This window comes from Phyllostomus hastatus, unplaced genomic scaffold (genome assembly GCF_019186645.2).
Source record: "Phyllostomus hastatus isolate PE091 unplaced genomic scaffold, TTU_PhHast_1.1 phas_scaffold_585, whole genome shotgun sequence".
NCBI lineage: Eukaryota > Metazoa > Chordata > Mammalia > Chiroptera > Phyllostomidae > Phyllostomus > Phyllostomus hastatus.
This window is the reverse complement of record NW_025334037.1, coordinates 25832356-25857694: the sequence shown is the minus strand read 5'-3', so window position 1 is coordinate 25857694 and position 25339 is coordinate 25832356. Positions and strand designations below refer to the sequence as shown.

Genomic DNA, 25339 nt, shown 5'->3' with positions numbered 1-25339 from the left:
ATGGGAGGGAAGTGGGGCCGGGAGTCTAGGCAGGATAGAAAGGGGACCTGCAACGTGAAACAGGATTCCTTGAGGTGGTCTTTGAGGATATGAAGGAGGAAGAAGTTAGGCAAGCAGACATAAGGAAAAATGGCTAGAGGGGACTGCAAAGACTCTAAAGTGTGTCTGCATAGCCAAGGGACTTGGGCAGCATAATGGAGGGGAAGAGTAGCAACTGAGGTCTGAAATGAAAAGCCATGGCGATATTTTTGATTTTTATTCTGTAATGAGGAGCCAGTCAACAGCTTCAAGTAGAAGAGTTGGATGCTCCCTTTGCTGCTGTGTTTAGAACAGGCTGTAGAGAGGCGAGTGTAATAGCAGGAAAATCAGGATTAGGAGGTTATTGTGAAATTCCAAGCGAGAATTGATGGACATATATTTGGCAGTCCTCAGCATAAAGGGACAGGATGTGACCACCAAGGGAAATCACCATCTTATCAATGATTTCAACTTTGGCTTCAGGATGCTCCTAACCATTTCTGGTGCTACTTCAGGAAGACTTTCTAATAAAGGCTAGTAGTCCAATTAAGAAGTTCCAATTTGCTCTGCATATGAACTTGAGGATGGTAGTATTTCATGATTTGGCAAGTATATGTTTTGCTTTGATTAAAAGAACCAAATCCTTTTATCACTAACTTCTAAATATAAATCCAAAAGGATGAAAATTAAAGGTAATTTGCAAGACTGAACTCCTTGAAGGCAGAGCAGTAGCTTGTCCATCTTGGTATTTTTATGGTCTGACACACTGCTTGGCACATGGAAAGTAAAAAATGTTTAATGAATGTCCAAGAACCTGAAACTATCATAATCATAACACATCAAGACACAAAACAAAATTACAAAAGGAAATTTATTTCAAAATGTTCATAAGGGAACATTTACTTTTGAACAAGGTGATAAACAGGTGTCTTGCAAAGAAAAAATCATGACATGAAGTTTTCCATTCAAATTTTTGAAGCGAAAACAACCTAAGTTGTGCACTATTGCCTTAGGAAAGGGAAGGAGAACAATGAAGTGGTTAAGGAAGAAACACAGACAACTCAGTATCAAACCTGAAGAAGTAGTCAATTCTGCTTACCTTTGAGTTTACAAATATTTTTAAAAAAAGAGAGGAAAAGTTACACTTAATGTTTAAATTTATGTAACTATAATCCCAATGTAGTTCCTATACTTGAAATGGCTTTAGGCTACTGGCTGATCTGCTTCTGAGCTCCAGACTACCTGGTCACAGTTTTCCAATGGCAATTCCATGTTCCTACGTCTGTTCAGATTCCAAGGGAGCTTAGGTTCAGCTCATTGTCTTTTGGAATGTTTAGATTATTGCCACCACTCCACAGTCAAGCTGACCAACTTCTTTTGCTCACTTGTATAATCCTGGTCTTCAAAGAAATATTTTTCCCATAACCATGTGTGGTAATTCTAACAAGGGGGTTTTGCTTTTTCCCCAATGTGAAGGTAATAGTAATGAAGACACCTGCATTGGAATCACAAACTATTCCTCAAAAAATATGCCAAACTACTACAAAATGTCATTCAGGCATTGGATTTGAATAGCAAACATGGGGAGGGAAGATTAACTGTCAAACAAAAATATATGAAACATTCAAATGCAGAGCAAAGGGCCTACACACTAAAAATGCCCATGACATTAAACACTCCACAAACCCCCCATCTGTTGTTTTAACCTAAAGATTCTATTGGCTAACTTATACAATAATTTTGATTAATAACCTGAGAAGTTAAAATCTTCAAAGTGGCAAAAGCAAACAGAGAGCATCCCTCATTATTGGTACAGCATGTTATCAAGTCATTTTTCTTGGATTGCCCTGGTTATTAAATCCCCAAATTCTAAACTATTCTATGTCATCCTGTAGAAACCTATATGTACATCAGATTCAATATTTTGGCTGTATTTCTCCAACAGGGATCTCCAAACTCATCTTTGAAAATGCAGCCTTTGTTTATTTTTTGTTTTAAATAACAATAATCATGTAAGTGCAACTGACTCAGAATCCCTCACTACTTGGAGGAAAACCTAGATAACAAGTTAACAATGGACTCAGCCTCAAAAGGATAATCACCATGTCAAAGATTACCCGTTCCTAGAATTTAAAAAAAAAAAATGATTTACGTTGTACAGTCAAGTTTCACAGCATGCATATATACACACACACACATATATATGCTTATGTATGTATGTATATTATACATACACATTTCTATTCAAATAGTAAGATCCCATATTCAAAAGTTTTTATCACAACATATGGAGAAGAGCTAAGTAAGCAGTGCAAAGCAGCTTACTTTCTCCTAAAAATGTAATGTTGTTTGTACATTAAGAAAGCTGATAAATGTTTTGCTCTTAGGACACTAGGTAGGAATGCTGAACCATTGCCTAGCAGCTTTATTAAAAAATAATGAAAACAAAATGTTAAGATTGACCATTACTCTTCTCCATATATTGTAGGGGAAAACAAAGGACAGAGGGGAGAAAAAAAATCAGTAACCTTTCAAAACTGATGATCTTTATCAGAAACAGACTGAATTTCATTATATTTTAGACTTGAAGAACTCTCACCAAATTATTAAGATGTTTAAAAGTAAAAGAGTCACAATATGAAGTCTGCATAATGATGATATTGCAAAAACAAGATTGCGCACAAAGCATCCAAAAATATCGCTGTGGTTTTTACCTTAGACACAACCATGGTCTGTTACAAAAGTAGATCATACATACAAAGGTATAAAGAACATTAAGTTTTTAGCTGAAGGCAGCAGTCCGCTTAAAGGGACATCCCCGGCAATCCAATGAGTAGTAGAATTTAAGTGTATGAAGCTCATGACAATGCTGAAGAATGTGATGTTTTACTCAGTAGAGTCTTCCCCGACTGCGATTTCCTCGTGCTCCCCAACCGCGGCCACTTCTACTTCCCCTGAAGGCTCCTCTCTGCTCTACGAAAAAGCGAACAAGGGTTTAGGTCTTGCTCAGGACTTCGTGACACAACAAATGTAGCTCAGAGATCTGAATACAGCACTAGGCTTTTTAAAAGTAGCATTGGTATCTGCTACACCACCCACAAATTCAATCTGTACATAAAACCAGGACAACACATACACTGAAGAACATACGGCAAGGTGCAAAATACAATCATAGTGGGTACTCAATTATAACTATTAATTATTTAGTAGTGATAGTGTCTATCACTACCAAAGATAATTAATAAAACTATTAAAGTGTACATACTTAATATGAAATTAACAAAAAGCCACTGGCTTTCAAGTTTCTGACATAAATGCAAAGTACGTATCAATTAACAACTTTGAAATGCAATGGATAGGCAATTTGTTTTGATCATAATACTTCAAGCACAAAGACTCCGAAAAATGTAGGTATAAATGCTGACAGCTTTGCTCACTGTTTTATCAGCCACGTGAGCTTCTCAGAGTGCTGCTGAAAGGTGATGATGTGTACACGTACAGTGTTTGGGTTACTGAAAAATCAAGTCACTTGCATCATATGATATAATAAGTCTTTGATTCACTGGCTAGTCTCTTCTAGCCTCAGAGAAGTATTCCTCAAGGCAGTCTTTCCAGTACAGAAAACTGATTGAGGTTATGAGCAAGGCTGGACTATTAAGTCCTTAGAACATAAATGAACTAAGAGCCTCACACTCCCAATTCTGGAGATCAAATCTTTTCATTGAACTTTCAAACTTCCTCACTGTAGCAATCTTATTAGTAGCAATGAATGGTGGTGCTGTTTTTGGATCCATAATGTTGGGCACTTGAAAAGTTCCTATTAAATCAGTATTGCAATCCATTTTTTGCCACTGTGGCTAGAAGTATAGTTACCTTCTTTAGGTGATGTTTTCCCCAAAGAAATGCTGAGTTAGAAAACTAACTAGATCTTTCTCCAGCTTAGCCAACATTTATCTGTGCAATAGAATGGGATGTGACTCAAAGTCACCTCTCATATCATGGCACATGTTTCTAAGTTGATCGGCATGGATACCACTGAAATGCAGCCGTCATGTTTATTACCCTAGTGAATACATTCAGAATGTTAGAGGTGGTCTGAGGGCAAGGTGCTCCCAGTGATAAATGCAGTGACCGTGGGTGCATTGGGATGGTGGGCTGTAACTCCTGCATTTTTGACTAAGACTCGACCTCATTTATGGCACACAGCCGCACACTTCCCCTTACCATACTCATTATAAAACCTTCATTTCTCAGTAAATTTAACATCAACACACTTAACAAATAAACATCCTCATAGGCATCATCATTATAAGCTATAATAGTCTACAGAACTCCACCTTTTCAATGGTTTTCAATCACCTCTAATGTGAAGAACTGGGTTCCTCTTGATTGTTCAGCTAGATCTAATGACAGTATTAGATATCCTGTATAAAGGTCTTGTTTAATCCTGTTGTTTTTCTATATTGGCTATTTCTTTTTGATCTGATACAGCCATTGTTACAGCACAGGGAATAACCAAATATTCTTTTTGAAGGGCTTCATCCTGAGGACCATTCTGCACTTCCATGATTTTTTCAGAGATTTCACGCTTTATTACTAACTTAAAAAGCCACTACTCCAAGTAAAAATATATGCTTTACAAGTTACTTTTGTATTCTGAAAATATAAAAGGTAAAGGACAGAAGTAAAAAAATACAGAATGTTTAGAATCCCTGGGTTACTGGGTTTCACAGGAAGAAAAACTAAACATGGATACGTGTTAGTAAATGATTTGATTGAAAATGCACTAGGAAGCTGAACTCAGCTGTGGGAACTAGTATTATGTTCACACAAGAGAGTAACAGAGACATGGCTGGTGAAGTGATAAACCTGGGTGAGGCACAAAGCCTAAGTCTGCCTGCATGGACTCAAAGAATAGCCCCAGGTCCTGGCTCCTTCTTGACGGTAAACACGTCCAGGCCCAGGACACCAGTGGTTCAGTTCGTTTTCTTGACAAAAGACCTGTCATTCACTGTAACAAGGTGGTTAATATTAACACTACCTGGTTCACCAATAACACAAAAAGAATAAATTTCCCAACCCCTCAGTGTACATAACTTTAAAAACCCCCCATTCAGTCTTCTCTGGAAAAATAAAGCAAAACGTGAGCTTGGCTGACATAGAAATGTGGAATTATGACGATTTTGCCAAATGTGGGTGACAGAATCTATTCTTAAAAAGAACACAAAACATACCCCCCTGCCCACTTCCAACATCTGAGGCAACGTTGACATCTCAGAAAAAGAAACGTGCTTTTCCTATATTCCTTACACATTCAGTTCCCTAAGGACAGGCATAGAAAAGTTTTGAAGTAGAAAGGCCCACCAATTCTCATCTGTAGTACTGTGAGAATACCTCTAAGGGGATAACATTCTACTCCCAAATATAAAAGCAAGCAAAAACTTTACACCTCTTTTCTAATAAATCACTTTGCCATTTGATTTATGACAAGCACTCCAATTATAAGTTGACTCTTATAAAAATAGTTGGTTGGGTGTTAACCCACAAACTGAAGTGTCGTGGGGTCTGATTCTTAGTCAGGGTACAGTCACCAGTTGGGAGCACATGCAAGTGATTGACGTTTTTCCTCCTTCTCTTTCTCACCCCCCCCCCGCCCCGAATCAATAAAAAAAACAAAACTATTTTTCACATTAATTGTTTAAAAAATATCACATACAGCCCCGGCTGGTGTGGCTCAGTGGACTGAGTGCTGGTCTGCAAACCAAATGGTTGCTAGTTCTATTCCCAGTCAGGGCACGTGCCTGGGTTACAGGCCAGGTCCCTGGTGTGGGGCGTGTGAGGGGAAACCACACACTGATGCTTCTGTCTCTTTCTTTTTCCCTTGCCCTCTCTAAAATAAATAAATAAATAAATAATATCACATACAATCTGAGGTTTTGCATTTCCCACATCTCTTTCCATTTGCATTATATCCCCTGATTCTATCAGGCACAGGGCAAAATCCTCATGGAAACTCAAGAGTAAATGACTTGCCCAAGTGAAGGAATACAAATCTCTATGTATTGCCATAGTTCTTGAATACTTTCATTAAATCAAATGAACGTAGTATCTAAGGTAACAGTTGATTTTAATAATGGTTGATTTTAAGATACCACATTAAAATCAGAGTTCAGTGATCTCTCCCAGACTAAAGTTGCCTCAAAGAAAAAAGGCAAAAAGTGAAAATAGTATTCAGTGTTTGTTCTGCAGCGAGGCATCAGAGAGGCAGTGTGCAATGAGCAGTGAGTGGCTCTACCAAGCTTCTTCCCCGCAACTACATTCAGCATCTCAGTATCAAGCTGACGTAGCTTTGAACCATGTATGTGAGTACCTGTGCTTTACCTCTGTTTTGTGCATACCCGAGGAAGACATGTCCTGAAGTATCAGAAAAACCTAAGAGAGTTTGTAAAGGTGTTATGCTTAGTATAAAACTGTATGAAATTCAGTGGTTTGATTGTGGTGAATGAAATAAAGACATGGTGTGCACCGAATCTCCTTTGTCCACCATTTGTACTGCTTTACACGCAGAGAGATAGCCTTGAAGGCTCCCAGTTACTATTGGTTCTGCAGGTGGGAGCAAAGTGATGTTTTAGTCGGCATCCAGTAATGGGTAGTATACTGCTTGAGCAGGTTGATGAATGTACAAAGAGTGGTGTGTGTTTATCCTATCATTCCTGCTTTTACTATATGGCAATATTACTTGTATTTTATGTTTTACGTACCATTTGGTAGGGTTTTTGTTTTAGGTTTGGAAAAGCTCACAATTTTTTCCATGTATATTAATAATGGCTTCACTTCACTCAGTTTCAGCTTATGAAAGGTTTCATAGGAACGCTCTGCTATTGAATAGTGGTGGAACCCTGTACTGCAAATTAATCCTGATTGGTAATCAAGGCCAATCACAAGCATTTTTGATTGCTAGTGTTTCATTAAACTTTGTCTTAAATAAGATCTGCTGAGGTAGTGATACTTTCATCCATTCTTCTTTGAAAGGATCTATGAGTCAATGAAAACAAAACAAAACAAAACAAAACAAAACAAAACAAAACTTCTTATTCAATGGCTCTGGGAGACAATGGGCCAGTGGGAAGCTCTTCTGGTGCTAAAAGCTAAAGGTGACAGGAGGACTGCACTCTGGGCAGTGCAGGGTGGGGCAGGGGACTATAATCAGACACATTTTCCTTGCCAGATGATGCTTTAACATCTGACTCCATTTCTATGACCTGTCCTTTGAGACAGTACAGAAGATGGGAGGACAAGCAGTAGGCTGACAAGGTCCAGGAAGGATCGTTAATACCTCATTTGCCAGAGCTATAGCTCTGTCCCTGAGGGAGAACGCACAGAACGTCTTGCCTTGAAGCCAGCCAGAACAGGGAAAACCAGTAATGAATGGCTCATGCCAACTTTACTTCTTTTTTTCTGTTGGCTCCTCTGAATATAAGAGGCATATTTTTCTTTTTTAAGTGCTTCCTTTTGCATGCTCAATTCAATAAGCCCACAAAAGTGGATCAGAAAGTAATGGAATGAACTGTTTTCCCAATAGCTCTAGTTTCCCAAGCTAACTCAGAAAGATCACACAAAAAAGCTATATACTATATATAATTGATAATGAAAATCAAACACAACACATTTCTTGCCTAATCTCTCATACTGCTTATACCCAAACGGAAACGCTCACCATAATTAAAGTTGCTGAGATTGCTGCTATATTTCCCACTAGGAGGATTATAAATCTGCCTGGCATCCCTTTTTGGTCCTGCTGGAGATTTCTTGGGTGGTGAACCGGAAGTTGTATCTTCAGTGGCTCTCTTTTGCCTGTAACAGTAAAAAAGGAACAGCAATTAAAAAAATGATACCAGAGGCCACCACTACACTTGTATTTTAGCATTACCAGTTATGAAAGACATCCTAAAGAAGATAGTCACATTAGAATAAAGGAAATAACATTCTGATGTCATCAAATTAACTGTGCCTTAATTATGCAGACATTGTGAGAATGCATTTACAAGACTTTAATCTAGAATTTGTAGCTTCAAAGACTATATGCAAGTAACCCATTTTGCAAAAATTGTCAGAAAATCTAGTTATGCCACTGGAGTACAAACAAGGCTGAAAATCCAGGGATGTATATTCCACCAGTTTATAATTTTACAAGTACTGGAATTAGAGTTAATATTTTAAGTCATGCTTCTAATAGTCATATTTTCACATCTTATTAAGAATCATTTAATAATGTACCATTTTATATAGTAAATGTTAACATCTAAATTCAGATTTCCATATTATAAATCGTAAATATTAGAACACTTAAATCACTTTTAAATATATCTCCTACCCAATTTCCACCTTCTGCACAGGTTTCCAGGATAACGTTACCGTGCTCTTGTAAGAAGGAGGGATGTGGAAGAGATCCTGAAGAGACAAAATCAGACAAGATTTCTACGTATGGAATGGTGTATGGGGGGGTGGGGAAGCGGCGAGGGTAACACACAGGGAGACACTGTCAAGGTTAATTTTAGGAAAGAAAGCTTTAATTTATCTTGCTCTTGTGCTGGTGACTAAGCACCTAAAAAAGGCTACAAGAGAACAGTAAGCAAGGGCAACTTTGTTAAAACACTTTAATAAACAAAATCAACAAGTATTTCTTCTGCACATTTCTAAGTAGTTCAGAACTTGAGCACTGCTTGTCTAGCTAATGGGAGGACTGGGCAAGAAAGGAAGACATTACCTTGATTAAGACATTGATGTTATTTGTTATTTTCAATGCAACAACTTTAATCTTGTTCTGCAAAAGGAAAACAAAAATAAATTAAAATGCCATTAACTTTTATAATGCATAGCCCATTACTATATAGAAATAGAGTAATTACACTTCTCTCTCTCTCTTTTTTTTTTAAACTCTAAGCCAGTGCAGAGATGGCAAAGCAAGCAAATAATCTTTCCGTTCTCTTGACAGGTAAGAACATTAAATTGTTAGCTACAATATACCTGAAAAAACAAATGAGGGACAGGAGTTCTAAAAATGACCAGTTTAAGTTGCAGTAAGACATGATGAAAACATAAAACAGTTCAGGAGGACTGGGATGAAGAGTGATCAAAATAGATGAGATTAGAGAACCAAATATCCCAACACAAACACACATATAGTTTGGTATAAAAATTAGCAATGTAATCTTTTTTCCTAATGTAAATTAATATGTGGGTTTCAAAAGGTGAAATTAAAAATATGACAACCACCAATCAAATATTTAAACAACATGTGCTGCTAATGACCCCAGTGAAATACTGGTATGTATCTAAGTTTGGTAACAAACACTGTTCATTAGATTTAATATTTTAAGTCATGCTTCTAATAGTTGTATTTTCACATCTTATTAAGAATCATTTAATAATGTTAAATTAACATTAGACACATAATAACACTAGACAGTCAAGATTACTTCAATATTGACAAGAATATAATTTAGCAACTAACTGTGCAGACAACCTTCTAACATCATATATCTCAACATATACTTGTATCATCAATTCAAATAAAGTCAAATGTTACATTAATGTGTGAGTTCAGTGTGAATTCATAATAAACGGTGGCTGTTATAAATATTTCCTTCTGAGATGTGACCCAGGGTTCTTACCTCGTCTGTTTTTAAGGCCTCGCCTGTTTTACCCTGGAGAGCCAAGCGGAGTTGTCTGATATAAACCTGCAGGCCCCGTGCAAAGTACTGTAGCCTAAAGGAAGAGTATTTGCTAATTAGTAAATCATCACTTCACTTTAACAAGTCAGTGTGTTTATCTGCTAACAAGTGACAGTGTTTGACCTGTTTGTACCTCAAGGTCCAGTAAAAATACACAAAATTATAGATTTGAGGATTTAATATAAACTTACAAATCTCCAAGAGACCTGAGGAATCTTTTTCAGGTCTGTTCCCACTTAATATGTGAACAAACAGTACCCTAACTCTGTCCTACTGACCACTAGGCACACTGCTTAAGAGCCTGGTTCCATTTATTTTATTTTTTCATTTTTAGAGTCCTTCCTTCCTTTCCTTCCTTTGCTCCCTCCCTCCTTCTTTCTTTCTTAGAATAAAAACAGTCTCACAGCATTTATTATCATCTGGTAATAACACAAGGATAATCAAAACAATATGAATAAATGTCTAAGAACTATACTCCCAACAAAGGACACCTAAAAACACAGGCTGCACTGCCTTCTTAGCAATTTCTCATTCCATTAGTCATTTCTAGTTGGAGACACTTTGGAGCAGAGTAGTATCTCCTTATAGGATTATCTGACCCAGTTGTTTTTTGACTTTGTTTTAGAATGAATCTCTTCTGTATCATCTAATGTGAGGATCATATACTCATCAACACCAATGATGCAGCCCTCTATCAACATACTCACTTGCTTATAAAGCCACACCTGAATTCGAGATCTATCTTGCAAGTAACTGAAAATGAGGCTGATGGACCACCACCCTCTGCACTTTTTAGCTCTGGCCAGGGTATGCCATGGTGGAAGCTCACAAAGACCATACTAATTTGCTATAGTAATTTCTTAGGTTGCCTGTTACTGATCAAATGTTCCACCAATTATTAAACCTGTGCCTTACCAAAGAGTAGAGGACAGTAACAAATGATACAGTGGCCAAGTATTTCAAACTTTAAGATAAGAATTTGTTAATGAGCCTGGCTGGTGTAGTTCAGTGGATTGAGTGTGGGCTGCAAACCAAAGTGTCGCAGGTTCGATTCCCAGTCAGGATACATGCCTGGGTTGCAGGCCATGACCCCCAGCAACTGCACATTGATGTTTCTCTCTGTCTCTTTCTCCCTCCCTTCCCTCTCTAAAAAATAAACAAAATTAAAAAAAAAAAATTTGTTAACGAAATGATTCAATACAAAGTGACTTCACGTAAACAACTTAGAATTTCTCCAACAGCAGCAGCAGCTGCCTAAATACCCACCATATCCCGGGCATTGTGCTCAAAGCTTCCCATTCATGGTCTCATTTACATCTCCCAGCTCGGAGCTGGGTGCTATCATCATTTTATAGCTGAGGGAAACTTGGGGTGTTAGAGAGGTTATGGAACCTGCCCAAATCATCAAGTAAGTGGGGAGAGTCAGAGTCTATTTTTGAAAAAGTTCCTTCTCCCCATGGATTTGTTATACACCACAGGAGTCACGTGTGTGCAAATATCCCTGCTTTTTGGCTCTTCTATCTTGTTCTACTAGGGTAAGGCAGCGGGGGCGGGGAAACGGGATGGGACGGGACACAGCTCTTGTAAAGATGAAAACAAAGCCCAGGAGCATCAGATAGCAACCATCTCTGCCAAGGATTGGACTACTTTGATCACACCTCACCTAATTTTAAAATCTTTGAGCTTTTCTGCATTCAGCTTGGCTGTTAAGAAATCTGGAAGTTTTCGTCCCAACTGGTGGAAGCTGTACAACAAACACTCCACATAACTGAACTGCAGCTTAGGTTCTTCATTGCCAGCATTCTCCCCATTTTCTGCTTCTTCAGGAGGGAGAGGCATGTACTCCTAAGAGATAAAAATATAGAGATATTTGCAATCTGCTCTAATTATAAATATATACTCAACTAATTGTAAGGCATGCTTTTAAGGCATGAAAAACTATCAAGATCAGAAGTTTAGGTAAGACAGCTCTTTTAGGCATACTGGATCAATAATCTAGGCTATCATTCTCCATATTAACCTATGTTATAGCTGCTGTCACTGTTAAGAAGGCTAATGAAAGTAACTAACATTTATTAGGTACTCAATGTGGATGGAATTCTAAAAGCTTAGGTATCTTTCCTATAGTAAAAAAGCTAATAAGCTGAAGAGTCAATCTAGGTTTGACCTCAAGAGTTGATGCTCTTAACCCACTGGTAACTCCAAAAATCTTTGAATATTAGTCCATATTCTTTAAGTACTGACTCTCTTTTCATTCAAAGTAGTACGAAAGGCATTCAACATCAGCACTGTAACATTGGCAGGTACTACAGGTCTCGAAGAGAAACAGATACTGGACGACTCAATTCATACTATGGGTCTAATGCTTACCACTGTGTCATAACTGCTCACATCCAACAAGAAAATCATTTGGTGACTGATGATTTTATCAAATGGCCTATTTTCTCCACAATTATGACTTACATGACCTTATTCTTTGGTTGCTAAAACTACTTGGCCATTGGCAGCAACCTGAATGGTAAACTGCAGCAAATGTAAAAAATATTTTGATAAAGGAGTAGCAGAAAAACCTACTATAAATCCTGTATTATATTTTAGGCAAAACATCAAGAACAGAAGAAATGCCAAAGATTAAAACATTAAAAAAAAAAAAAAAAAGTAGACAACATGTGGCCTGAGTAGCTAACAGCACTTGCTAGAATTATTGGCCAATACTGTATTCAAAATCTGGTTCTCCATAATCTAGACATTCATACTACGCTATTAGATTTTGGGGCTATATATATTCCATAGGGAAAGAAAAAATTTCTTACCAATAACTTATCAAACAGTTTTCTTAAATTTGTTTCTAGCTTTTCCATGTCACCACAAAATGAACTCATCTCTGCCAATAGTTTCAATACCTAAAACACACAATCACTGTTATCAGTATTATTTTCTTGAATGAGCAAGGACTATAAAATAAGAAATGATTCTAGATAACTATTTAAGACTGCTTATTTAATCCTGGCTGGTGTGGCTCAGTGGGCTGGGCAGTGGCCTGAGAACCAGAAGGCTGGTTCGATTCCCAGTCCGGGCACATGCCAGGGATGCAGGCCAGGTCCCCACTTGGAGGCATGCAACAGATCAATGTTTCTCCCCCCCCCAATAAATAAATAAAATCTTAAAAAAAAAAAAAGACCACTCATTTTTTTATTGCACTTTTATGAAATCAGAACATGTGAACTGGAAAGAGAGATGCAGCCCTCTATTTTACTGTTGAGGAAACTGAAGGTCAGAGAGATTAGGTGACTGGGAAAGTCACAATATGTGGCAGTTGCAGGGCAAGACCTTAAAACCCCACTCCCATGACTTTCATTATATCTGTGAGAAGGAAAAGAATACATGAGGTCTGTCCTGAGCAAGTCCAGCCATTGTTACTATGACGTGATGTAACCTGGCAGCCAAGGAGGGTGGACTGGAATACACATGTGTGAGCAATGATGACCCACTGTACTAGTCAGTGGGGGTGGTAGATGCCATCGAATTAACATGGGTACTGTGTGGCCATCACATTCAAAATGACTGAGTGAGCGGAGTAATGAATCTGCATCACATTTTGTGTTAAGCTTGAACATTACTGCATGGAAACTATTCAGATGATTCTGAAGCCCACAGCTATGGGCAACTGGTGATTGGCAGCTTCATCATCACAATGTGTCCACTCATCCATCATGTCTCATGCAGAGTTTTTTTACTGTGACTTCTGGCTTTTCCCCAAACTGAAATCACTTTTGAAAGGGAAGAGATTTCAAAGATGGGGCAGCTGATGGCAACTGAGAGAACTGTGTGAGATCACAAAGGGTCTACTTTGAAGAGGTCGGAAGTGACATTATGTACAGTGTTTCCTGTGTCTTCTTCAATGAATGTCTCTAATTTTTCGTATCATATGGCTGGACACCTTCTGGACAGACCTCGTACATGATACTTTCTGCCATAGGTTAATAATGATAGTGCTAAATAAATGTGAAAATGATAAATATATTAACTAATTTGACAATTTGTACTATGAAGAAACTGAGGAAGAACTCTTAACAGCAAAGAATTATTTACTAACATTCAGAGTAGGTCTCACTTGCTATAAAATTTAGTATCTGGATACCAACTAAAGTATTGGTAATTGCCACTACTGAGGTTCATCTTTGCTTTATGATCCAGTCCAATAAGCCAAACCCCTAACATCTTAAACAAACAACAGTGCAGGTACAGTGAGACACTTCCATAACCCAGAGACCTCTGAGGGAAATACGTTTTCGTAGTTCAGTTCGATTCAACTATCATCAAGTGCCTTTTAGAATCAGGCTCTGCACTAGATCCTGGGAACAGAGATGAATCTGGCTCAATGTGGGGAGACAAATAAATGTAAAATACTACACATGCTATGGAAAAATGTATTCTGCACATTACAGTTGAGACACAAAGGAGAGAGGGAGTAGTCAATTCCTTCCGAGAAGGGATAAAGGTTATTTTGTGTTAATCCAGCTTATACCTGGCTCTATCAGTTGTGGAAAGAGATTCCCACATCAATTAAACACCTTATTTAAAAGTATTACAGCTACAAAGGTAGAGACTGACTGTGATGAAAGCTGCAGGCAGTGCTTTCCCATTGCAGCAGCTTTTAACCGATTCCATACAGCGTTCCCATGGATACACTCATCCTGGGATGGGCTACCAGCGAGCCACCACTGGACCTTCACTGTCTTAGAAATCAGGTCTTAATTAGTGGTTTACATCTTTATTAAAACATGAGAACAGCTTCCCAGTACCAAGTACAGAATTTTCTCTTACCTCCAACTGTATATCAAGACCCTCTACTGGGGTAGTCAAGGAACTGAGATTAGGGAGAACATGCTCACAGAAATAAGTCACAAATCTTGTGGAATGCACATTTTTCTGTAAAAATCCAAAAACAATGAGTTGTTAAAAAAATAAAGGAGATGTATTCTCTCAAATCTAATAGCAGAATGCTGTTCCACAAATGCTGCCTGAGCACCACAGCGGCAAGTGCTATGGCCCCAATCACAACACACTGCACGCCCCACGGCAGCCCAGGAACGACCTCAACGGACGACACTTTGTTTGTCTGGGCTACTGGAACATCTACACATCTCTGAACTGCTCCACTCCCAGGTCAAATTTTGGAGAAAATTCTAGTGCTGATTTCAGTAAGTTTTTCACAAAGGACAGATCATTTAAACTGTGTTTTCCAAACTGTGGTATGAACATCCCAGAACACTCCTGGTGAGGGACAGCACAAAGCCAGAGATAAAGAGCATATTTACCTAGAACAACAATCTGTTGGACAATTTAAGAAAAATGTTAAATTCCTAAAGAAAGTAGTTTAAAAAATTCAGCCAAACTATAAAGTATGATGCAAAATTCTCAAGATTTAAAAAAGTCTCTTAGCAAGACATGAAAGAAACTTCTTGCTGCCTTTGCCTCGCACCAACCCCACTAGTGACTGCATGAATGAAATACCGACTCTACTGTGTCAGTACTTTTACACAAAGGTTTGAGGAGGATGCTTGCGTCAACATCCACAGAAATACGAGCTAACAGAGTAACCAAAATGCCAGCTACGTAAAGCAAAGCACTCACAGAGAAGAGGGGCACTGCCTGCCGAGTGCACTGCAAGAGCCTGTCCACACAGTCGGGATCTGCGGGGTTGAAGGTCTGCTCCAGGTCGGCCTGTTCAGCCACCAGCTCTACGAGCTGCTGTCTTCCGCTCACGGTCTGTAGGCTCTTTAACCCAGACAGTATCTTCATGAACAGCACAAATTCTTCGCCAGTCACATCTTCTAGGACCTGGAAGGAGAGAATTCAAAGTAAGTATCTTTATCACTTGAATGGGAAGAAAGACCAATATTAAAATTGTAAAAAATTTATTTCAGCTACTGAAGTCAGTTTGCTGTTCATGTTTCTGAAATATTGATAAACATATAACTTCTAGCTTCAGTCAGTGTAACTTCGGAATAAATCATTACTTTCAATATGGGGCCCAACACTGTCTACAAGGGGGCACAATTTGGTTCTTGGAAAATTTTAGTTTTTAATGTATAAAGCACAGATATATAATATATACATAGTATGTAAAAAGATACACAGTATATCTGTGGCATTAAAATTTCAAGGAAGGGTAAGGAAAAAAAATTCTAAAAAGGCTCTTTCTGGGGTTGCTAGCAAAATATTGAGAAATTCCGCAGCTTATCAGATGCAGTTTCCTGTATTTAAAAATAGCCTCACTCGTACTAATACGGTAATAACTGTACACGAAACAGGAGCCCACACAGGTCTTGCTCCAAGTGCTCTGTGCCAGGGGGTCTCACTCTTTCTGCTGGGTGGCTGGAGGAGCAAGTGATCAGGACCTCTGCCACCAGATTACTTGCTGGGGCAGAGGTGAGAGATGCCGACACTCCCCGCTGGACAACTGCTCCCTTCTCTCTCACTGAGGAAATACCACTAAATGAGTAAAGAGTGCTATCAGGGAAATCTTCCTAAACATATAAAAAAGTAAATCATTCCCAAACTCTGGTGCTTTATAAGTGCAAGTTAATTGTGATGCATCTTGAGAATCTCGGCAGCATCCGTAACTACGCTAGATCTGGGGGCACACTCTGGAAAAGCTTATAGTCTCATGGAGAAAGGTGGAAAGAACTGGTCATTTCGATGTGATTTCATTTTTATTTCGAAATGATCTAGGATACTGAGAGACTGTCCTAAGATGGAAGACAAGGGTGTAAGTAACCAAAGTGCAAAATACAATGTAAGAAAAGCCCGATGTTCTATGGTGGTTCTAACTGGATAAGTCATTTCATACACATTGATGACATTGCTCATTTCAAATATGTACTTTTGCTCTAGGCAAGTTCTATTAAACGATGACCAAAGCTTACCTTTTTGGATTCAGTTAGTATAAGTTCCTCTACTTCCTTTGTTAAGACTTCATCTGGTAAAGTCTTCAGTTTTGTAGAAAGGAATTTAATTGCTCGCTCTCTGACAATGTCCTCTCCTTGAAGGATTTGGCTGAATAAGCCACCTAAAGTCCCTGCAAAACAAAAGAGTCTGTGTGTAGCAAGTCAATTCTATTATCGTAACAAAGTTTTAAAATTTAACCCAGTTACAGTACTTCTTTTCAAATGAGTTATTAACAAACATCCTGAATATTACTGATACTGGTTAAATTAGTTTGAAATTTCTACAGCTCCAACTGTAAGAGTGATCAGAGGCTTGGTTCATGGATTCAGAGTCAGCTTGAGTGTGACTTACCTTTTATATCATTACTAATAAAAAATAAAACTCATGTATTTTGGAAGAATTTTTTATTAGTGGCGGAGGGAGTTTTACCAACAAATTTCTAATGGAAAAGTTTGATCTGTTTTTGCAATTATTTCTGAATTTTTGAGTCATAAAGCTCGAGCTACATAGTTAACTCCCCCCCCAACCCCGCCCCAACTGTACTTGAACAACAATAAAAAAGAAAAGAAGAAAAACTCTAATACTTTTATGAAATAGATCTCTGGGTGAATTTCAGACTTTATCCTTTATGAGTAATGCCAAGCCCCTCAATTTCTTAAGACATCAGACACAATTCAGAACAAGAAGTTGTCTTACCTTTTGCATCCATCTTAAATATACTCAACAGGGCATTGTTCACTAAGTTAAATTCTGCAGAGTCATCTAGATAGAGAAAAAGTGGAACAAAGTATAAAATAAATGAAAAATATCATCTGCTTCATTTTCAAACTTAAGATTCAACATAGATCCTCACAGATTACACTGAGACACATAACTAGGTATTTCTCTCAAATACTGAGAAAATACATTCCTTAAAAAGGTAGAGAACCTGATGTAGCAAACCTGGAAAAGTTTAATATTAAGATGGTACAATTATGAAACTATAGGAAATTGCAGGGGGTCGGAATCGTGATGTATCAAAATTCCCCCAAAGAATTCAGTAATTTTGCCTTTATAAATAGAATTAAAAAACAAAACAATACTAGGAATTACATAATTACAAGTCATTAAGTTTCACACTACTAAAAAAAAATAATTTTATTTTTAAAAAGCTACAAACAGAGTCATTATTTCAGAGAAAAGTTCTATTTATATAAAAGGGTGATGTTCTAATTCTTCACCTGTCTGCAGAAGCTGGGTTAGAATATCTGCCACTCGGGGAAGATTTTCTCCAGTGGCAAACTGAGGAAGCTCTTTAATTGCTTGTCGTCGAATCTGCAAATAATTTCAAACAAAAATTTGAACAAATACTATCATCAATAAAAACAACAAACTCAACCTTTAAAGAAAACAAAACCCACAGAAAAACCATAATTAGGGGCATATGAGTCACAAAAATATAAAACATGAGATTTCTAGCAGTTTTACAAATAATTTGCTTCAATTTAACATTCAAGCTTCACAGAATTAACTAAAATAAAATGTGGTGCAAAGGGACCTTAAATACAATGATCTAACTGGAGTAGACAGATTTGAGATAATAAACCATGGTTTATATACTGATTATAAACAACTATTGGGTTTTTACAACTTTTGGGCATACAATACAGCATCTCTTAAGAAAGCCTATAGTGGCAATGTCATATCTAGTAACCACTTTATAATTTTCAGTGTTGACTACTTAATACACATTTGTGACTATATTGTATACTTAACTCCAAATATGTGGTACTGGCTTATTTAGTTTAACATAAAAAGGCATAGGAGTTCTACCTAGCAAAGTCTGAATGAAATGTCGGTAATTCTCTAATTTCATTTGAAAAGTCATGAATAGTTGAAAATTCTCAGGAACCTAAATCAACATTCAGAAATGCAAAAGCCTAATTCTTCTTATTCTATTAATCACATACAATTATTACACAAACCAATTATTTTCCTGCTATGCAAAATATTTAGGAAATATTGCTAAAACAGTGTTTTATGATATAATACTACTAGTATTTTAAATATCTAAGGCAAGCATAAATTGACTGAAGACTAACATTAGTCTAATTCCATATACACAATGTACACGAATTTATGAAAAAGATGTGAGCCACAATCTGTTTTTAACAGTGGACGACAAATTAAAAAATCAAAGTATTTTGTAATCCTACACATTTTTCACAGTTGAAAGGGGGTGAAAGAGAAACTGTATTTTCTCGAATGTAGACTAAGCCGTGGTAAGACACTGTGCCAGGCCACACTGCGGTGTTTTGTTGGGCGCTGACACAACTGGTACTTCAATTACATTAGCTGCACAAAGAAAATCAAGTGTCTGGAAATAGCAAGAGAAGCATCTGAAAGCTCGATGAAAAGCGTCAACCATAAACTTACTGACACATCTTCATCCTCACAGAGGTCTAACTGTGCATTGATAGCAGAATCGGCCAATTCTGGAAAATGCTTAAAGAATTTTGGAATAAACTGAGCTGCTAATCTTTTTTCCTTGGTACCGCCTTTCACACCATCCAATATCACTTGATAGGCATCTTTATGCTGCAGAATGAAGCAGAAAGAAACACAATTTTGAACGATGAAAAGCTAAACAAACTTGTATGAATCTAAATTAGTAAAATTTTACAAAGGCTCAGCTAAAAATAGGGCTTATTTTTGCAGGGCTGCTGCTTAAATTGGACACCTACCTTCCTACCATCTGGTCCTCTGCCCCCCACGAGTTATTTGTGAGTTGGGGAAGAGAGGAGGATAACTCTAATTAAAAAAAAACAAACAAACCTCACTAGAGGATATGTGTTGATTGATTTTAGAGAGAGAAGAAGAGGGAGAAAGATTGACCTGAGACAGAAACATCAACCAGTTATCTCCCATATGCACCTGGACTGGGGATTGAACCTGTAAACAATGGAGCCACCTGGCCAGGTGGATGACTCAAACTTTAAGTGGGAGAAGCAAATAGGCTTGTTGATGTACCAACACTTCTCCATTCTAGTGATCACTGACCCTAGCCTTGTGACTGTATCATGCTTTAAAAACTGCAATGAATAGCATGGAATTCTCAAAGAATTGTGTTACAGTTACTTAAATATGTTCATCTGTTTCCAATTAGCACCTTAAAGCAGGTGAAGAGAATACATTCCTGATATTAAGCAATACCAGAAAGGTTAGGAAGCTTTTCTTTGCCTCATATTTTAGAATATGAAAACAGTAATCGATTCTGTATAGCCAGCCAATTTTGGAGTAAGACAGATTTTAATGTCACACATTTAACTTTTTATTGGAATAATACATTCAAAGCTCATCTGTTTCCTTTAAAAAAATCAGGAGTGCTCCTCCTCAGACGCCCAGGATGTGATGAGTCAACTATCCATAGGTGCCAATCCCAGTCCCCCGTATGCCTTCCTCCGAGCGAGTCCTTTCATTAGGTGACAACGGTCAATCTGGCAAACAACAGTAACAAATATCGAGACAACAGCTACATCTCCCGTTTGGAATATGGATAAAACCTTCAATTACTAGAACACCTTAACCCCTAAACACTGTAATAACAATACCAAATGTGTACGCAGCATATTGTTTACTCTGTGTAAGGCAATGCGCTAAGTGCTCTAGACGTGAGAGCTTGCTTCTGGCCATCGAGAGGGGAATGACTAATAGACATCTGATGGACTATAGGATTGCCAAAAATTTAATTAAATCAAGCAGGATGCAAAGTTATTGAGGTACAGTAGGATCTCAATTAAGAATATTCTTTTTTTTATAATCAGAAATAAAGTGTCCTATGTAACAAAAGGTTAGGTTATATATTGCCAACCTACCTAAAAACAGATTCTAAAAATTAGTTGTAAAAAACATAAATTTCATAAAAAAAAACCCCCCAAAAGAATGGCATTTCATGAACTGTAAGTCAAGTTTACACTCTTTCACCCCGAAACGCCAGTGTACTCCTGTGTAAGAGAACATAGCAAAAATGAGAATTTGGGTATTATGCTGATCTAATCTTAGATCAGCATTAACAGTCCGTCTCTTAAAAGTGTTTGATATTTTTTAAATAAAAAAAAGTCTGCTTACATCAAAATAAGTATCTACATTTTAACATTAAGTGAATTCATAAAAATCTGAAACACAGTTTAAAACAACGGAGGGCCGCAGCCTGCTCTATTATGGCTGGTCAGGAGCCCTGGGGGGAGCCCAGGGAAAAGGGGGTTAGGGAGCTCCAGGGACCTGTGTGGGGGGGGGGAGGGGCGCAGACCTGGCGGAGCAGCAGGGGGACCGACCTGACAGAGCAGCAGGGGCAGAGTGGGGGGAGAGGGGAGCTGAGCAGTAGGTGGAACTCAGAGCTGCAGCGGGGAGGTGACAGAGGGATTGGAAGGTCGTGAGGTGTTAAATAATACTTCATTTAGAATTTGTCAACTACAGTCTATTAGAAAACGCAGTTCATGGTCTAAATATATGCTTTGTGTGTATATAGAGGTCCCCTCTTCATTCAAAACATAACCCTTGTAAGCAGGTTTCTGCATATATATTTCCTTTGAATATACGGTTGACCCTTGAACAACATCGGGGTTAGGGATGGCAACCAACTGTGGTTCTAAAACAGTACAGATATTTATTGAAAAAGTTCATGTGCAAGTGGACAATCACAGTTCAAACCTGTGTTGCTCAAGGGTCAACTGTAAAAGGATTTAACCCTCAACTCCAAGAGTTTATAACTTCGTAAGGGAAGAAAAGTCCTCACGTGAAATAAAATACAAACCTTAAGTTCCATAAATGAATACACAGTTCAAGGTAGTTCAAAAAAGAGAAAGGTCTGATCTGCTTGAGGAAAATTAGCTGATAAAAAACTCAGAAGACTTGTGTTTAGTGGTGACAGCAGTGAAAGGGCACTGCCCTTGGTGGCAGCACAGTGAGCGACTGTAGTTACTCAACTCTTTGACAAAGGGTGAAAATCAAAATAAAAGAAGGAAGTTCTAAGCTAAGGGATTTAAATATGTATTCAGAAGTGTCCAGAGAGGTATCTACTAGGAAACTTAAGTATTGACTGTAAATGTCGTAAGTTAACATGAAAATCAGGCTTTGCTACACCACGAATGAAAACACTTTTTTCTCTCCTAAAAAAAAAAATGAATGGTGTCCCTTCCATCAAGTTGGCTCTTGCTTTTGTCAGTTAAAATTCACAAGCAGGACCCTGAAACTCACTATCTTTCTTGATGAGCAGTTTTAGAGATCTGTTTCTGAAAGGGAACAAGCACTACGCGAGAGAGCAGACTCTGTAGGCATTAAGGGTCAGTCCGGCGTTAGTCCCTCAGAATTCACTGTGTGAGGCCGAGGAAACCACTACACGTCATCACGCAGAGGTCTTCTTCTCATCAGTGGCTGCTTGACAGCTGATGGCATCATGAAGGTATACCGATCTCCCATCAGCTACAGGGGAACTGGGCTAAAATTTTATCACCCAACACAGAGTCCGCTACATGGCAGGCACTCAACAAATGTACTGAATACATAAAATCGTGGGCCCTCATTAAAGTCTGCAGGAAAGCATGTTTGTTTTTCCACAAACTTATGGCTCCTAAATATGCTTCCTAAATTAAAAGCAGATTTTTTGCTTTGAGAAAGACATTTTTGACCTCTCGAGGGAGATGTCTCAATTTAACCTGGCTTTATAATTAAAGATGACATAGAGGGGAATGCAAACAATTCTCAATTATTCACAGAATAGATAATTTCTAGTTTGGCTTTCATTTGCCCTATCAGATTGTGTAAGTAGGTGGCTGTCAACCTTTTTCTACTCCAGCAAAACATGCGGGTGGGGATATGGGACTATGCATACTGGTTTCAAAGTTTCCCTAGAAGATTCCCGATACACCTCTTCCGGAAGGACCAGCTACAGACGGACTGAGAAACACTGGTCTGACTTCTACCCATTCTACAGTAAGTAGAACTTACTTATAATCGTCCCCAATTCAGTTCACAATGAAAGAGAATACCTTCACTGCTACTTCTTTCTAGGAACAACAAAATCAAACTATGACTGACTGTAGCTTTTCCAACTTTGTCTTAATGGGAAGCCAATTTCTTCTTCACAACCGATCTAACATGCTCCTTATGTAAAACAGACTCAGTATATTTCTCACTGATGTCAAAATTCCCTCCTGAAATGGAAGTACTGTAGGGAAGGAAAATCGTGATACTTGCAACTGTATATTTATAATTCTCGATAAGCTAAAATAAGGTTCAGACACCGACATGTTTTTCCCCCTCCAGCTCAAAAACGTTCTACCTACACGACGCAAGTCCAGAAAAGGGAACCGGAGGGGGCAGTACCCCAGCTTTGCTCATGTTATTAGACTCTAGCAGATGCACTTCCCACTCCACGGGATGGGTATGCAGAAGAATCACATGAAGTTCTAAGCCCTGAAAATATACATGGCATGAAATTTCTACTTAAAACAATTAACATTATACCCCGGGAAAGCCCGGTTCTTTTCCCAACAAAACACACGCACACGCAGTCATCAACTCCCCAAGTTCAAGGTACTCCAGGGCTTGAAAACTCACAAAGCAGCGACCTACAGACAGCACTGCTGAGACCGAGCTGCTGCGAGACCACTCTATTTAAAGCTGCACGCTCACTCCCCATCCCACTGCGCGGCCCTGTTGTATATTTCACACCACTTTCCATTAAAAAAATAAGAAAAACAACCAACCTATCTTTCTTATCTATTTACCGCTAGTCTTTCTCTCTAAAAACACATGCCGGTAGAGCGCCGCTCTTCCGTCTTGCAGTTCCAGCGCCCGGCACCGCGTCCGGGTGCTGGTAGGGGCTCCAATCAAGTCATGCAGACATGAAATCGGGAGCTCTTGCTAAAGACTGGACAGAAGGCCCCTCTTTTTTTTTTCCTTCTATAAACTTGTCTCCCAAAGCACTGTTCCTAAAGTTAATAGACTTTTGAAGCTCGACAAAGACTATTTTTTGACCTCTTGAGAACTCTCGGTCTAATCTGAGCGTCTGAACTCCACTGGAAAGGAGAAAGACTTCAGAGAAATTCACAAGGCAAGGCTCGGGGAGAGAATGAACGGGAGGCTGAGGAGGCTGAGACAGAAAACGCCACGGGGAGGAAAAGCTGCCCAAGGGAGGCTGAGGCGCCTGGGACCCGGGGACCGTGCTCGCCCTGGGGGACGCCGGAGTCTACACTCCCACAGAAGGGCCCACCCCGACGAAGCAGCCGGCGCTCCCGGGAGCTCGCTGGAGAGCAAAGAGCAGTGCCCTCCGCCCTGCCCGGCCCGGGGAGCGCTTCCGAAAGGCCGCGGAGCACCGGGCCCTGCAGGCCGCTGGGGGACTGACCTGGCCCACTTGCTCTGTGGCATCGGCTAGGATACCGTAGTTGCGATAAAGCTCCTCCACAGTCGGCATGGTGAGCGACAAGCCGAGGGCTCGCTCCTGCTGTCCCCGCCGTCGTCGTCCCCGCCGGCGCCACCGCCGCCCCTTAAGTTCCCCAAGCCCGCGAGCCGCACTATTAAGCCTTTAGATGCCGCCAGCTCCACCACCAGTCACCGCGCACAAGGGAGGCCCCGCCCCCAACGCGTACGTAAAGACGCGCGCGTCCGGAGGGGCCTTTAGCGACAGGCAATGCACAGCCGGGGGTTGCATCGCCCTCTAACGCTGGGAGGTGCAAAAGGCGGCAAGCGCGACCGTGTTTTGAAGGGTTGTGCCCATCTAGGAGATTTTGGTTTAAGGTGGAGCAACATACAAAGGTGACAGCGCTTCTGCCCTTGAAAGAGCTCACGTTGGCCGGAAAAGTGATCTTAAAGGCAGAAAAATAGAACTAGGGACGGGAGTTCAAGCTGCATGAGAAGTCATAAACTTTATTTCCTCCTGACTCAAGAAACATAACAAACCTCTAGCAATAGGGGGCAGTAGGTCTAGTTTTTATTTATTTATTATTTTAAAGAAAAAAAAAGATTCAAATATCGTTTAAAAAAAATAAAAACTATGTCCATAAATCTAAACCAGTCTCGGGGTGAAGTTTAGCCTGCTGGAAAAGTTTGTTTACTTTTGCTTGGTGCCAGAGTAAAGTTAGGGCCACGTGATTGTATCCAATTCCAAGGTAGTAATAAATAAAGGAAGCCATATGCAGTTACTGGTAAGAGTCTTTAAAATACAAGTTTAAATTAAAAAAAAAAGGAAGTTGTAAAAAACAGGTATAAAATAATCACATTTATGTAAAAAAAAATTGACCTTAAAAATAAGACAGCCAGTTATTTTTTCCCCAAAATAAAACCAGTAAAATGGGTTTATTTTGGAATCGCTGAGGAATTGCGATTGAAGAGAAGCAACTTGTACAAAAATCATAGGCAAGTCCAACAAAGGAGAGGAACATTATTTTGTACAGAAAAAGGAGGAAGTTGGGAGGACTATCTTTTAACTAAGAGTGAGCAGAAAATTCACGGGTCTGCCAGAATCGTTCTCCAGGACCAGAAGGAAATTGCTCTACTTGAATAAATTTTAAAGAGATGGTGGAAGACAATAATGAAGTCATATTTCCATCAGATCCCCCAAGTCAGGTATTCAATGTAGTGCTGGGTACATGTGT

At 39.0% G+C, this 25339-nt stretch overlaps 1 protein-coding gene and 1 pseudogene across 2 annotated transcripts; both read right to left on the bottom strand.

Moving 5' to 3' along the window:
* Positions 1–871: 871 nt before the first annotated feature.
* API5 (apoptosis inhibitor 5) lies at positions 872–24310 on the bottom strand. 2 transcript variants are annotated; one of them, XM_045825565.1, is made up of 14 exons: positions 24091–24310; positions 19122–19283; positions 17927–18020; positions 17403–17468; positions 16685–16836; positions 15390–15596; positions 14580–14684; positions 12566–12655; positions 11416–11597; positions 9693–9786; positions 8786–8842; positions 8393–8469; positions 7736–7872; positions 872–2991 (listed from the first exon to the last, which is right to left on the bottom strand). In XM_045825565.1, the coding sequence occupies exons 1-14, from the start codon at positions 24157–24159 to the stop codon at positions 2909–2911; spliced, it is 1575 nt and encodes a 524-aa protein (XP_045681521.1). In that variant the 5' UTR covers positions 24160–24310; the 3' UTR covers positions 872–2908. The 2 variants fall into 2 exon arrangements, with proteins under 2 accessions (XP_045681521.1, XP_045681522.1); XM_045825566.1 differs by having other exon boundaries at positions 872–2986.
* On the bottom strand, positions 10299–10568 carry LOC123810107 (annotated as a pseudogene).
* Positions 24311–25339: the final 1029 nt, after the last annotated feature.